Genomic DNA, 15228 nt, shown 5'->3' with positions numbered 1-15228 from the left:
TTGTTTATTCGTTAAAAATTCAAAAAGCGGCTTGGTCGCATGAATTACGTTTACAATTTCGAAAAGCGGCTTGGTCGCATGAATTATGTTTACAATTTCGAAAAGCGGCTTGGTCGCATGAATAATGTTTACAATTTCGAAAAGCGGCTTGGTCGCACGTACTTATAAATTCAAGTAATTTTCTATCTTTCGATCTTCTACTCGGAATTTCGAGTAATCACGTGCTTATAATTTCAAGTAATTGTTCGTCTTTCATTCTTCTGCTCGGAATCACTTATGTGGTCAGAGAATCGCATTATGTATTATTTATCACGTTATGTGTTAATTATCTTTCATTTCAACAAAGTAAACTGGGCGGCTAGATAACTAACAAACAGTTTTTTAGAAAATATACCTAGTAATACTTTACTTTGCCGAAATTTTGAAACTTAAGTGAATTTACACAAAATATAGATCCGACCAAGGATCATTTGTTCAAATCCCGAAAGGGAAAAACGAAAAGTACATAATAAAGATCCGACCTCGGATCAATTGTTCAAAACCCAAGCGGGTTAGCAGAAATCAAAAAAATAAAACAACAACAAATATAAATTCTACTCCTGGTCGCCTTCTTCGCTGGCCCTTGACTCCGAGTCGAGATCGAGATCCGTCGCATCCAGAGTAGGATTCTTCGGACCAAGAAGCCGAACAGCCTCGGTCATTCCAGCGGTATAGAGATCATCGCGCATATCACGATAATCGTCGGAAGCTTTGTACTCTTCCACCGCCGCTAAACGAGCAGCCTCAAGGTCTTCTCGGAACTTCCGGGTTAGCTCGTCCTAACCTTGGCTGTCTCATCCCTGGCAGCATCTCTCTCCTTGAGGAATCGATCATTCCTTTGTCTCAGGGAAGTGAGCTCGGAGCCTAGCAGTCCGACGAGACCGGTCATACTGACAAAACTCTGCAACGAGCAAATGGTCAGCCTCAATGAGCTATCAAAAAGGGGAAAAGGTGCCGACTAGACAAGTAAAAAACTTACCGAAATCGCCGAATCGGTGGCCTGGTTAAGCCTCTCCAAAGGCTCGAACCTGAGAACCTCCTGAACCTTCTCGGCAGGGAAACGCTCGCGGAGAAAAGTGACAACCGGAGCCAAAGGATCAGAGGCAGAAGAAAGCTCGGCCAGGCTCTTAACCGGAGAGGAGCTCAGAGGCTCCGAAACCTTCGAAATAGATGAGGCCGCCCGCTTGCCAGCAGCCGAAGCCTTAGAAGCCTTGGCACGTTTCGGATTGGGAGGGATCAGCTCGGGAGCGGATTTCTTTTTCGCCATCTGGGCAATCTCTGTTAAGAAACAAAAATGAAAATGAGAGGAGACTGAAACATATGCAAGTTGATAAAGGGCAAGTAAAATACTTACTTGAATAAGGGTAATAATAATATTGGTCGAGCAGGTCCGGGTCCGATAACAAAAACGTCGACCGATCAGCCTCTGAAAGATCAAAAATTTCCGAGTGAAGTGGTCGCTCCTCCTCGGAGTATTGCGGAAGGGAACCTGGAACCAAACATAAAACATATAAGAACCCAGAACAAAAGCCTGGCTCAGATTATCAAACAAGAATTCTGGACCAAAATCACACCCAATTCCGAGAACGAAGCCCTTATGGGGCACCTTTCATAAGAAGCGTTCCCTTCAACCCAAAAGAAATGATCTTTCCAATTTTTCTGGCTGGTCGGCAGGCGAGTAACCACCTTAGACTGATCGTCATTGGCCCGAGCATAATAGTAACCATGCTGCCCTGGGGCCGACTTAAACGAGTAGTATTGCGAAAAATCTTGCAAAGTGACAGGGCGATCATAAATTTTCGCCCACAGCACGGCCATCCCGACGAAGATCTTATACACATTGGGGACGAGCTGGGTTAAAGAACAACCCAGGTCGGAAACGAACTGGGAAATGAGAGGATGCATTGGCAACCCTCCGATCACGTTCAAAATAGCCCTATTGAACGCAATCTTTCCGACAGGAGGCTGATCGGCTCTCTCGTGTTCCAAAGGTGCCGAGAGGATAATTCCATTAGCTATCTCAAATTCCTCCCTCAACCCTTGTATATATTTCTCGGTAACCCGAGAAGTCCAAACCTTGGCCGAAAACTGGCCCTCTTTCCGTTCAAAGACCAGGGCCTCTTCCTCTTCCTCTGGAAGATCAACCCCAAAGGTCCTCCCACTTGGACCCGGAATACCTTGAGAGCAGCCCTCTCCTCGGTCTTGCGAAAGAGAAAGGCTCGTCGTATCACGAGATTCCGACCCGCTCTCCCTCGAAGAAGCGGACGAAGACGATATCTCCACGACCATGGTGTCCCTACACGACAGGGAAGACGAGTCAAAAACCTTTTTCTCGTTATCAACCCCCTCGGACTCAGGATTGGGAGGCACGCATGATTCATCATATGCCATCACAGGACGGTCCCACCCGATCTCTGGGACATGATACCATACGGGACTCCTGAGGAAAGGAAACTTGGACCCATCCAACAAAGTAACACTATCGGGATCAGGTTCCGATCGCCGAACGACGCGAGGATCAAAGCTTAGATCAGGACGCGCAAGTCCTCCCATAGTCCTAATGAAGTTGAGAAACTAAGATTCCTAAAGTCCGAAGGGTCCGAATACGATAAATAAAGAAGATACCGATCGCCGAACAACGATCTCAAAACAAAAGGAATGTATCAAAACGATGATAAAAAGACCTTACCCGCGAGATTGAAGATCGGAAGATCCGAGCAAAAACGAAAAAGCCAAAAGCACAATCTGAATAAGCAGATCAAGCCGAGAACGCTCTAAGAATAGAATTTAGAAGAAAAAACGAAATGAAGTCAAAAGTTGAGAAAAGGCCTTATATAAAGACCTCACGAACGGCGAGGATTAAGCTTGTTCAGGAAGCCAAACACATCTGACCGTCGAAGCAAAAGACGCTACGGTTCAGAAAGGCCAGATGACAAACGACGTCGTCCTGTAAAAAGAAAAAGAACAAAAGAATGAAGAATTCTACTCGGATCATCCCGAGACGAGTAAGCAAAGATGAACACGGTCACGTAGCAAACCGAAATAGTTCCTTACCATTTTTGCTAAAGAAAAAACTAAGAAACTGGAGGGCAGCTGTTACGGGATAAATTAGTCAGACTCCGAGCTGGCTAGTCGGACTACCGAGCAGCGAGAAGAATCCAGCACCGAGCTCAGGTTAAGTAAACCCAAGGGCCATCCATTGAAAAGGAACGAACCGTTCATAAGTTAAGAACGAAACCCACCGATCAGAACTTCGTAGAGAAGAGAAGAACGTGGGTCAAAGACTAGTCAAAACTAATAGAAAACATGTTTCAAGCTCTAAAACGCACACCTTGACGGTTCAGGAACCACACGAGGAGCATTAACCGCCCACCTCAGAGAGAGGCGAAAGGCAGTTACCCATAACCGTCCAGAACGTGGGATTGATCACCCCACGTTCCTCAGAATAACCGTCAAAGACACGACCAGACGAGTATAAATAGAGGCAGCAGCACAGAACGAAGCACGGACTTTCTTACACACTTTCTTTCACTTGAAATCTCTAGAAAACACTGCTCTCTTGTATTTGATTCGTCTGTATAAAGAGAAAGTCTCGCCTAAATCACCTCTGTACTCGGAGGCTTCGTACTCGGAGTCTGTGTATTTTCGTGAGATATTGTTGTACTAATTTTACAGGTCAACAACTACCCTCTAAAGCTCAAACACATTCTTCTTCAATAATTACTATCAGTTATAACTGTGATGAAGATAGCCAAAAGAAACAACTCATTTGATCATCACTTCACTATATTGCTAATATGTCTCTGCTCATTCATGCTTTTTCCTCTCCCAGCCAAAGCTGCTGTGAAGAAATACCAATTTGATGTTAGTGTACATAAACGATTTTACCAAAAAAATGTTAGACCATATTACACAATTATTATAACCATTTATTTATTAAACTCAGATGGAATTGGAGATTGAGTACGGTTTGTGACAGAATCTTTTCAGTGGGTTTTGTCATATCACATTTATAAGTATTAATTTGTTAGACTAGGTTTCTTCATAGCATGAATTAATTTTCTCTCTTTATTATCACCCCCTGGGTAAAAAAAAAATCTCTCTCACACACACATACACTCTATTCAAATTGCCGAAGAAACACTCTCTCATTCACACTACTTGTAAGTTGTATTGCGTTGCCAAAAGAAACTCTCTTTGTCTCTTACTCTCTATACACTTTGGCGATGGGCTCTCGTGGTGGAGAAGAAGGTTCGAAATGCCTCCAAATGGATTCAGTTACATTCTGCCTCGGCGATGAGATGGTCCAGTGGTCTGCTGAAGAGCAGATCCAGCTGGAGAGAGAGATGCTGAAGTATGTCATTTGTTGTATATACATTCTTATTATCATTATCAGTATCATTTAGCTTCATAGCTTCATGTGTTGATTTTCTCTGTGTGTTCTAGGTATGGTACTCAACCCACCATCGAGCAGTACGTGAAGGTCGCGGTCGAGTTTGACGACAAAAGCGTTCGGGACGTTGCTCGGCGTTATCGTTGGACCAGGGTAAGTGATTTTGAAAATATTTCATTTATTGAGTACCGTATGACTTAAGTAAGGTATCAATACTACCTTATTTGTTCCCTTGGTCTTGGAAAAATCAAAGAGTGGAGAAGAAAAAATGAAACGCTTCACTTATTTGGAATTGAGTCCGTTATATATATTTTCCCTGTTTATATTTACTTAAGATAAGATATTTATTCCTTTAAATTTTTCAATTTTCTTACTAAAACAAAAAAGGAAACAAAAAAAAAAAACAACGGTTTCTTCTTTTTTCAAACACTTTGCCTAATGCTAAAAAGCCAAAGGGTATATCTTGATTTTTTTTTTTTTTTTTTGCGTAAGAAAATTGAAAATAGAAGGAATTAGGTATATGATAATAAATAGAGTGAAAGCCACAATTTGATGTCTAAAAACCCAAAAAAATAAATAAATAAATAAATAAATAACCCAAGCGTTTTTCATTTTTGTTTTAGTAATGCTTCAATCAGAAATCGTTAAAAATTCGCACAAACAACCACAAAATAGTAATAATAATTTTTTAAAAAAAATTAACAAATTAAACCACAAACAAACTATGGCTATTTCGAAGGCATCAACAGCAAGCTTCTCCATCAGTTGCTGAGTTGCCTCGTAGACGAGATGGTTTTTCACACCTAAAAAAATAATTATACTAACATCAAATTAATTATAATTTTTATTTTCTTGTAACACATCTTCACGTTCACGTGGTGTAGAAATATAATCATATAACGCTTTCGTCGAGGCTAGACACTTCAAGGAGAGCATTACAAATCCAATATGCTTTTAAGATCCACCAATTACCTCTTTCAATTTTGCCTAATCTGACCATGGAAAATTTCTTACATTTTCTCTTGCAGAAAAGTTGAATCTTGAAATTATAATCCCTCAATTGATTATTGTTTTTTAAATCTTACCGTTATTTTCTGTTTTTACTAGGAGTCCAAGAGTGGCCGCAAGACCGAGAAGGCCCCTCGCACGACCGCCTAAGCCGAGATCCTTTTAAATTCACTGTTTTATTTGTTGACACTTAATTTCCTATTCGTTTCTTCAAGACTTTTGAATTCATGTTTAATTATGTTATTGTTGACAAGTAAAATTAGTACAACTTGGTATCGAGAACCCAGTCTCGATAATTCTAAGTAATTAGGTAAGATTTTCTCTAAATACAAACTAATCTAGTAGAATAGAGTAAGTAAATGAATGTCTTGAACGATAGGTGAAGCTTTGAACTTATATTTTGTACGTGAAAAAAAAATGAAGTGTCCTTTTTCCGGTGAGCTTCTCTTTTATTTATAGACGTTTTGAGTTGAGTACGTGGGGTGATCAATCCCACGACCTTGATAGTTATAAAAATAACCGCTCCCTGAACATGTGTAGTTGGTGGTTGTTCCTCAGGTGCTCGGCATAACCGTCGGGCATAAGACATCCATAACTACTGAGCCTAAGCAGTGTCGCTCTTCGCAATTAATCCACTTCTAAGCTCTGTCTCTCTGATTGGCCATCCTCACAAGACAAAACTCCAACCAAACCACTTGCTTTCCAATTTGATAAGAGACATACCCTAAATTGGTGGACCTTAAAAAACCCTCTCTCTTTTGTGCCAGAATATTCAATAATATTTGTCGATAGGGACGCTGATATATCATATTTCAGCTGAGAAAAAAGAAGAAAAAAAAATCTACCCTATGAAAGCAGTTGCAGTGTGGACATATATACATATCTATTCTGTTTTTTATTAATTTCAACAATTTTCAATTGCTAACGTTACTTTCATGTTCTTATAGTACACACACTCACTCACTCTTCTGTCATCTCTGAGACCTAATAATTAATCTAGAAAATATGTACTATGATTATAATAACGCTACGCGTAGTACTATGTCAGATAATTCATTTGCTCATTGTTAGAAATAATTCACGCGTCGCGTAGTACTATATTTTATTTTTAATTTTTTTTTACTAATTATTCAAATAAAGTAAATTACCTAAGCAGAAAAATCATAAATTGAAAAAAAAACACTAAATGGTACTAAATGAGACTGACCGGCGATCCAAGCTTCATCCCACTATCCGGATTGCATGTGACAAAATTTATGTACCATTTTTTTATAATATAGTTATTTCGTATATCTCATGTATTGATCGGGATCCCATATAAGTCTGATTTTGATAGTAAATACATCTCCACTTGATGTCAAAGTATAGGTCTGATTTTGTATTTGTTTTCATTCGGATCTTCAATTATTTTTTCTCTATCCTCAATTTTTTTTCTTTGTCACATGTGGTTTAGATTCAAATGCTATAATTTGTTCCGAACTCAAACTACATTGGCTAGGCATAGGTAAGGATGGAAATTTTAAGGGGAAAAATGGATACATAAATCTGGACGCTGAATAAAAAAAAATAAAAAAAACAAAAAAAACTAGGAGCTTACTACAAATATAAAAAAATACATAGACTTCATTACAAACAAAGCAGAGCTCCGACTAGACTAAAGACTCATCACCCGCTTCTGTAATTCATCATCAACCAAAACGAAATGAATTAAAACTCTCAAAATGAAAATTCATGAATTATGTTGTGATACAAATAATAAATTCATTATTGAAAATAGGAGAAGTAAAAAATTACCTTTCCCAGGAACAATAACTACAGGAGCTGATTTGCAGTTGTGGAAAACATACTCGCTCACGCTTCCCTGTAGTACACTGTAACAAAATCAAAACAGTATATTAATTACTTATTTATCTAAAGTATGATAGATATTGTTTAATAAATTAAATAATATGTGCCTTTGGATTAAGGTTCTGCCTCGGGTGCCCATGATCACGCACGCAGGTTTAAGCCTCGCTGCTTCATTGCATATCACTTTCCCAGCTTCCCCTTCAACTATCCTCGCCACTGTCTTTACCTAATATATATTTATTTTTATATAAGACATCACATATCAATTATTTTTTAAAAAATCTTAAATATACTGTCCCGCTTAGAGGTCTTGGAAAAATCAAAGAGTGGAGAAGAAAAAAAATGAAACTCTTCACTTATTTGGAATTGAGTCCGTTATATTTATTTTCCCTGTTTATATTTACTTGAGATATTTATTCCTTTAAATTTTCAATTTTCTTACTAAAAAAAAAAAAAAAAAAAAAAAAAAACGATTTCTTCTTTTTTTCAAACACTTTGCCTGATGCTAAAAAGCCAAAGGGTATATCTTGATTTTTTTTTTTTCCGTATGAAAATTGAAAATAGATTGAAAGCCACACAATTTGATGACTCAAAACCCCCAAAAAAACAAAATAAATAAATAAATAACCCAAGCGTTTTTCATTTTTGTTTTAGTAAATGCTTCAATCAGAAATCGTTAAAAATTCGCACAAACAACCACAAAATAGTAATAATAATAATTTTTTTTTAAAATTAACAGACTAAACCAGAAAACAAACCATGGCTATTTCGAAGGCGTCAACAGCAAGCTTCTCCATCAGTTGCTGAGTCGCCTCGTAGACGAGATCGTTCCTCACACCTAAAAAAAATAATTATAATAACATAAAATTAATAATCACATTTCGCAGCACGTATAAAAAAATAAATCAAAAACACATATATATCGATCCGTGTTACGTAACTGGAAACGGCATAAACGAGGTGTAGTGTATCTGCGAGACGACAGAAGTGGATTAAGGCCCAATCGAAGGCCTGTTTGCTATTGGGCCCATGATCCACAGCCACCAGAATATCTCGGCCCCTCCTTCTCTCTCCTGTTTCTCTCTCTAACTCTGGCTCGTGCTCTGCCTTCAGCGACGGAAGTTTCACTTCTTTCCAGCTGTACACTTCTTCGCCTTCCACCACCGTCTCCATTGTAACCACCGCAGCCTCTTTCCCACAATCTGATGATCTCATCACTTAATAAATATTATTTGGTTCGGTGCCCAAAGAAAATATCTCTTTGTCCGCATCAAGTTTTTTACTTTTATAAATTAAACGACTCCCAATTCATCCTGGCTATTTTAAGGAAATGGAAATTCCATTTCCAATAAGCTAATTGCTTATTGGAAATAGTATTTTCATTTCCAATTTTGGTGCCTTCCATTACTTATTGGAAATGGAATTTCCGTTAAGGTTAATGGAAATCCATATTTCCATTAATTTCCAATAAGGAATTAAAAAAAATAAAAAATCAAATTTAAATGGTAAATGAAAGGGACTAAACTGTTAAAATTTTAAAAGAATGTACTAATATGTAAATTGAATTTCATCTTTATTAATAACTTTTTAAAGATATAGTATATTAGAAATGTTTTTTTTTTCTTCTCTAAAAGTGTTTTTTCTCCTAATGTATTAGAAATCTCACATCAAAAGTGAATAAAAACTAAAATATCAAAATAAATTATAAAATCTTACATTAGTCACTGTATAAACTAATGTTTTTTCGTGTTTATTAATAACTTATTTGTTACAAACAAAATAAAAACATTACATATCAAATTTCATATCAAAATAAAAACATATTAAAGTAGTTTTTTTTTTTTTAAACGTGGACATTACCACAGAGGTTTTATTCATAGGCCTCACTTATGGCAAAGGAAAAAATTAATTTACATATTTGTACCTTCATTTAAATTTTTAACAGTTTAGTCCCTTTCATTTACCATTTAAATTTGATTATTTATTTATTTTTAATTACTTAATGGAAGTAAATGGAAATATGGAATTCCATTAAGCTTAACGGAAATTCCACTTCCATTAAGCAATCTTCCGCCCCTGCCACTTCCGTCAGTCACGCGGAACACGGAATTCCGTGAGGCACAAGCATGACCTGGAATTCCATCCTTCCGTTAAGTTCCATTCCGTGAAGCCACCATGACTCCCAATGATAGAATTTTTTTTGTTTTTTGTTTTTTAAGACGCGTCAATTCTTTTTTTCTTTTTCTTTTTTTAAAAAGACTCCCTTTTCTTGATACATGGCTACTTTTGTTGTCGGCCGACTTTAGCTGAAGATTACACTCTCTCACACCACGTCTTAGAAAAGATAAATAATATTTATTAAATATTGCTCCATTTGCTTTTAATTGTTGCATGTAAACGTGTATGGAAAATGTGACTTTCTATACGTTTTTGGTTAAACTTGATACTAACAAAATTCAAAAGAGAAATTTCGTGTTAACCTAAAAAGTCTAGAAATATTTTGATTACACCTCATGTATTCAAAATATATCAAATTAAATTTTTGACTTTTTTTTTTTGTTGAGATGGTTCAAGACAGTTTAAGACGGTTTAAGATGAAATTCAACAAAATTTTGCGATGAAATTCAATGAGTACTTTTTATGATGGGTTTGAGATGGTTAAAGACAGTTTCAGATGGTTAGAAGCCGAGTCTATGGTTTTTCACACCATAGAGCTATCATCCTTGTGTCTTGAGACTAGAAAGAGAAAATATCACTCACACAATTTTCTAAAAAAAAAACCATACATCTCCATCTCTCCAACTCTCTATTTCAACACTTTTAAAGATCTCCGACGAATTTTTAGGATTTTCGACGATCTCCTACGAATACACTCAAAATTAAATTAAAGAATCAATTTTGTTCACTTTTGATTATATTATCAAAGAAAATAATGAATTTCATCGCTAATCATCGTAAATCGTCGCTATCCATCGCAAAACGTCGCTAACAATCGCTCACCATTGCAAACTATCGCAAAAAAACTTGAAAAGAGCAATAATGACTCTTTTATAAAATTGGGATCGTAAGAAATCGCTAACCGTCGCAACAACGACTCTTTTATAAAATTGGGAAAGAGAAACATCGATGCAAACTATCGCAAAAAAATTTGAAAAAAACAACGACTCTGATGTATAAGGGTTTCGTCTGCGTTAAGTTTTTGGGTCAACTCCCTAATCATGGCGTTGTTGCTAGTGGCATTATCTAAGGTCACAGATATAACCCTATTATTCAAACCCCACTCAGCTAAAACACTAACTATGATATCTAAGATGTTCTCACCAGTGTGAGAACCTTCTATCCTCCTAAACGCTATGATACGTTTGTTCAGGTTCCAATCGTCGTCTATGTTATGGACTACAACGCTCATAAAGTCCATCTTAGATTGACCGGTCCATATATCCGATGTTAAGGCTATGCTATATCTACCAGAGGATATTGAGTCTTTCATTTGTTCCTTTTCTCCTAAAAATCATTTTAGGATATCGGATCTCAAGGCTTTCATAGACATTATTTGTACGTTTGGAATAAGAGAACTAATGAATCTAACAAAGCCTTGAGATTCGATATGACTAAAAGATTGATCGGTTGATACAAAATATTCAACTAAATCACGTCTAAATTTTAAAGGATCGATGTTACTTACTTGGGTTGTAGAGGCTCCAGATTGTGTCCCCCCCTGGCAGTGTCTGTGATGACTCCACAATAGCGACGTCTCAACTCTAGTGTTATGAGCGCTAAAGATTTTGCCACAAACGTGACATTTTCCGGCTTTTTCACCGTTGGCAATCACCTCTTCAAAGAACGTCCAGACAACAGACCTCGCTCGACGTCGTGGTGCTTGTGCTTGTTGAGGTTGTTGTTGTTGTTGCGGTGGTTGTTGTTGTTGTTGAGGTGGTTGTTGTTGTTGTTGTTCTTCTCGGGCACGTCGTTGTCGTCTTTGTCGGGTATCCTCTTGTTGCTCACGTTGTCGAGGTCGTGGAACTTGAGTTCGAGACTGAGGTGGTGGTGGTGGGACGTCTTCTTCTTCATCTTCCTCCTCCTCGTCATCATGTTGTTCATTTGGATCTTGGGTTTCGTCGTCGTCTTCTTCTTCATTTGGATTTTGGGATTCACGATAATGTTGCTCGAACACTTGAAACTCTTGAAAAGCGACTTCGGATGGCGGTATTTGTGCTTGATATGCTTGCTCGGGATCCATTTGAGGATAATATGGCATTTGTGTGTTTGGAATTTCGGTGAAATCCGAGTGGTGGAAAGTAGGAGCAACGTAATTTGGATCGAAGGAGTATTGGGTGTTTGGGTCGGGGGCGTTTTGAGATAAGTGCAACCAATTTTCTTCAAAATGGTGCATTTGTTGACCTCGGGAAGCTCTTCCCCTTCGACCCCCTCGGTTGTGGGATGAAGATGCCATGATAAAATATAAGCGTATGAGACTAAAAACGAGAGAAATTGAGAGAATTCGAGATTGAAATTGAGAGAGAGTTGAGAGAAATTGAGAGAATTGAGAGAGTTTGAGAGAGAGTGAATGAAAGGTGTGAAGAAAATGAATGAATTGGGGGGGGGGGGGGGGGGTATTTATAGATTTTAGAAATAAGTGGGTTAAAAAAATAAAAAATTCGGCCGAAATGAAGCAACGGCTCTTTTTTAAACGGTAAAAAAAAACGGCTTTTTTTTTGGGCCGTTGGATCAAAGATCCAACGGCCGAGATTAAAAAAAAATAGCGGGACTAACGGGATCACCGGATCCCGTTAGTCAAAGTAACGGGACGGGAGTCCCGTCCGTCCGCCTTAACGGGATGTCCCGTCCCGTTACTGTTCATTCCGGTAGCGGGGATTCCGTCCCGTCCCGCTACCGGTAAGCCAGGTTTAGTTGCAACAAACATAATTAAGCGACTGATTGAGTTGGGAAAATATCAGCGTTAATTTGTGCTTGTTGATGATAATAGAAACTGTTATACGGAAAATTAAATTCCAAAATAAATGAGAAATTTATTGAATCATGATCTCTTCTTTTATTTATTTTTTGTGAATTTATGGAAGAGCTGTTACCAAAATACGATTTTATCGGTAGTTGAAACTTGAATTGGATCCTGTCTAGTGTCCATGCGAAGGTTGGGGCCAATTTTTTCCCTGGTCAAGGAAAATAGATTATGTGTAATAATATTATAATTTCACCCAATATCAAAATAAAGAATAACTTAACTTATAAATAAAAAATATAAAAAAAAAACCGTCAATTACTTCCGATTAAATTATTCAAAAGTCAAAATGATGAAAGCTACGATAAGACAAGTCCTCCGAATTCAAGTCCAATGTTTAATGATCCGTTAGAATTTCACGGCACAATGGATGGTACTTCGACTGAGAATATGTGGTCCCACAAAATAAAGAACCATGATATGACACGTGGACGTTATTTTATTATTATTTAATTGCCAGAATAATATTGTTTCTGCTTCGAAAATCGACCAATATCAATATGTATTTTTTTTTTCTTTTCTTTTTTTTTCCCTTTTGTTTTCAAAATTTTATTTTTCTTCCTATTCTTTTCTCTATCTCTCGCAACTCATAAATACATAAATAAAAGGGCAGTGTAGCAAAATAGCCATAATGAAACTATGAATTTTGTTTTTAGCCTATGTTTCACAACTTTTAGGGAAATAGCCAACAGGTTTACGTGGCAATAATTAAGGTCTGATTTACCCTTATTTATTAACAAATTCGTAATTTTCTCTCTCCTATTTTTTTCATACACTTTTTTTTACATAAAAACTTCAAAAAACCATATCTATCTCATATGAACTCGAAATTCAGTGATTCCAAATCCTACGGATTCGTGAAGTCGAGATCTTCAAAAATAGATCCATTGTGTTTGATGAAAAATCATGTTTAATACCATAGATGTAGAAAAATCACGTTACTACCTTAAATATGGAAATAATTGGAAAATTTTGAAATTATTAAAAAAATAAATGGAAACGTAACTATGATGCATTAAACATAATTTTTCATCAAATACAATGGTCTACTTTTGAAGATCTCGACGCCACGAATTTGTAGGATCTGAAATCACTCAATTTCGAGTTCGTATGAGAAAGATACGAATTTTTGAAGTTTTGATGCAAAAAAAATTATTTGAAAAAAATAGTAGAGAGAAAGTGACGAATTTGTTAATATATATAAGGGCAAATCAGACATTAATTATTGCCACATAAGTCATTTGGCTATTTCCCTAAAAATTGTCAAACATAGGCTAGATTCAAAATTACATGTTTAAAGTGGCCTAGTTAGTTACAAATCTCTAAATAAAACTTATGTCATTGGCTCTATCATCATGTCGGCATTTGATTTCATGATATATGTTGATACAATCATCTCTTTGGTATGACCTAATATTCAAGTTAATACGTCTTTTAAGCACCTTGGGAACAGACAGGGCCGGCTTAATGAATTCCGAGGCCTAAAGCGAAATTCAAAACTAAGGCCTTTTTTTTTCCTACACAATCAACAAGAACTCTTTGTGAGAAGGAATTAAATTTTACTCTCTTCATTTTATTTTTTCTAATCGTATTATTATCTCATTTCATATTTTTTTTACTTACATAATTAGCCCTTGCTTATATTCAAATCACATAAAAAAATGGCAACGCACAACAATTTATCACACACACACAATACTAATTTAAATACAACATGTAAGGGGTAAAGTAATAAAGTGGAAAAAAAAAAGGCAAAACCAAGAGAAATTATAAGTGAAAATCATAAAAGCAATTATAAAGATGGGAGAAGTAATGTTTTTTTTTTCAAAAAAAATAAAAAATAAAAAATTGGAGAAGTAGTGTTTCATTTTGTAAAAAAAATAAATGATACAGAGCATTGTGGAAAATTTAAAGGATTAAAAGTAGACAAAAAAAGATTAAAAAATTTAAAAAATTAATGGGCCTTGTGTTGTCTTTTGCTAGCAAATGAGCTTTTAGCCTTTTAATTTGGTTTACACTTACACGTTTGCATTGCCTTGTAGCAGTGGCTGATATGTCTGCAAAAGTGCAATAATTTTTATTTTATTTTGTTCAAATTTGTATGGGTTTCAATTTTTTTTTTTTGGCCTCTTTTTATGAGTGGGCCTAAAGCAAAAGCTTTACCACCCTTATAGTTGGGCCGGACCTGGGAACAGAATATGTAACTCATCGGTGGTATGTAACTCAGTATCATCTCTAAAAGTCGAAAGTTCCAATCTCCGACTCTTGTTTGTGACATGCTATGTTTCTCCTAAAGGATGAGTCCTTTTTCTTCACGCTAATTCACCTTTTTTCCCCTTTCTTTTTTCTCATTATTTAGCTCATGTTATTCCTTAATCTACAATCTACCGTAGGAAAGTGTTTAAGGGAACAAGAATACCATATGAGTTCTATAATGATAAGAAATGAAAACTATATATGATTCCAGCGAAAGTTCTGAACTCCATATGTATGTTGGTATTATCATTTCCTGGATAACAAGATAGCATATTTATCTGTCATTCTAACTAACACTTTCGTATCCTAACAAGCGTAAATTAATTTTGAAAAAACTCGTAAATAAAAAACCTTGTACTAGAATCACTGCCGGCCTTGGGCTAAGGCGGGTTAGGCCCAGGCCTAGGACCCCATATGTAGATGAGCCCCAAAAATTTACACTTTTTTGCCTATTTTTAAGAAAATTTACATTTTTACTTTAAAAATTTACACTTTTAACCTATTTTCTAAAAAATTTACATTTTTACCCTGAAAATTTAAATTTTTATTAGTATTATAAGGCCCCAAAATATTTAATCGCCTAGAGCCCCCGGTGAGTTTGGGCCGGCCCAGACTAGAATAATGGAAATATGGAATAAAGCCGTGCAGCCCTATAAATTAATAA

General features: G+C 36.4%; 1 protein-coding gene and 1 long non-coding RNA gene across 2 annotated transcripts; one reads left to right on the top strand and one right to left on the bottom strand.

Annotated features, from left to right (window-relative positions):
• Positions 1-4273: 4273 nt before the first annotated feature.
• Positions 4274-5657, top strand: LOC149388525 (uncharacterized). The gene is made up of 3 exons (XR_016300475.1): positions 4274-4393; positions 4486-4585; positions 5540-5657. It is a non-coding gene; the product is annotated as an uncharacterized LOC149388525 (long non-coding RNA).
• A 1372-nt stretch (positions 5658-7029) lies between these two features.
• LOC149388524 (uncharacterized) lies at positions 7030-8569 on the bottom strand. The gene is made up of 5 exons (XM_089623993.1): positions 8230-8569; positions 8047-8126; positions 7396-7514; positions 7235-7311; positions 7030-7115 (listed from the first exon to the last, which is right to left on the bottom strand). Exons 1-5 carry the CDS (start codon positions 8501-8503, stop codon positions 7090-7092), a joined length of 576 nt encoding a protein of 191 aa, XP_089480119.1. The 5' UTR covers positions 8504-8569; the 3' UTR covers positions 7030-7089.
• Positions 8570-15228: the final 6659 nt, after the last annotated feature.

Source organism: Urtica dioica, chromosome 8, assembly GCF_054948205.1.
Source record: "Urtica dioica subsp. dioica isolate 48M chromosome 8, U.dioica_male_clone48M_v1_H2, whole genome shotgun sequence".
In the NCBI taxonomy this organism is placed as follows: Eukaryota; Viridiplantae; Streptophyta; class Magnoliopsida; order Rosales; family Urticaceae; genus Urtica; species Urtica dioica.
This window is presented reverse-complemented; position numbering and strand designations above follow the sequence as displayed.

Bases quoted from the DNA above. Each gene is read 5' to 3' on its own strand.
- LOC149388524 (XM_089623993.1), bottom strand. From the start codon at position 8,503: ATGAGATCATCAGATTGTGGGAAAGAGGCTGCGGTGGTTACAATGGAG. The intron at 7,515-8,046 runs GTTTGTTTTCTG...AATATATATTAG, and splicing joins ACGCCTTCGAAATAGCCATG to GTAAAGACAGTGGCGAGGAT. The intron at 7,312-7,395 runs GCACATATTATT...ATTTTGTTACAG, and splicing joins GGCAGAACCTTAATCCAAAG to TGTACTACAGGGAAGCGTGA.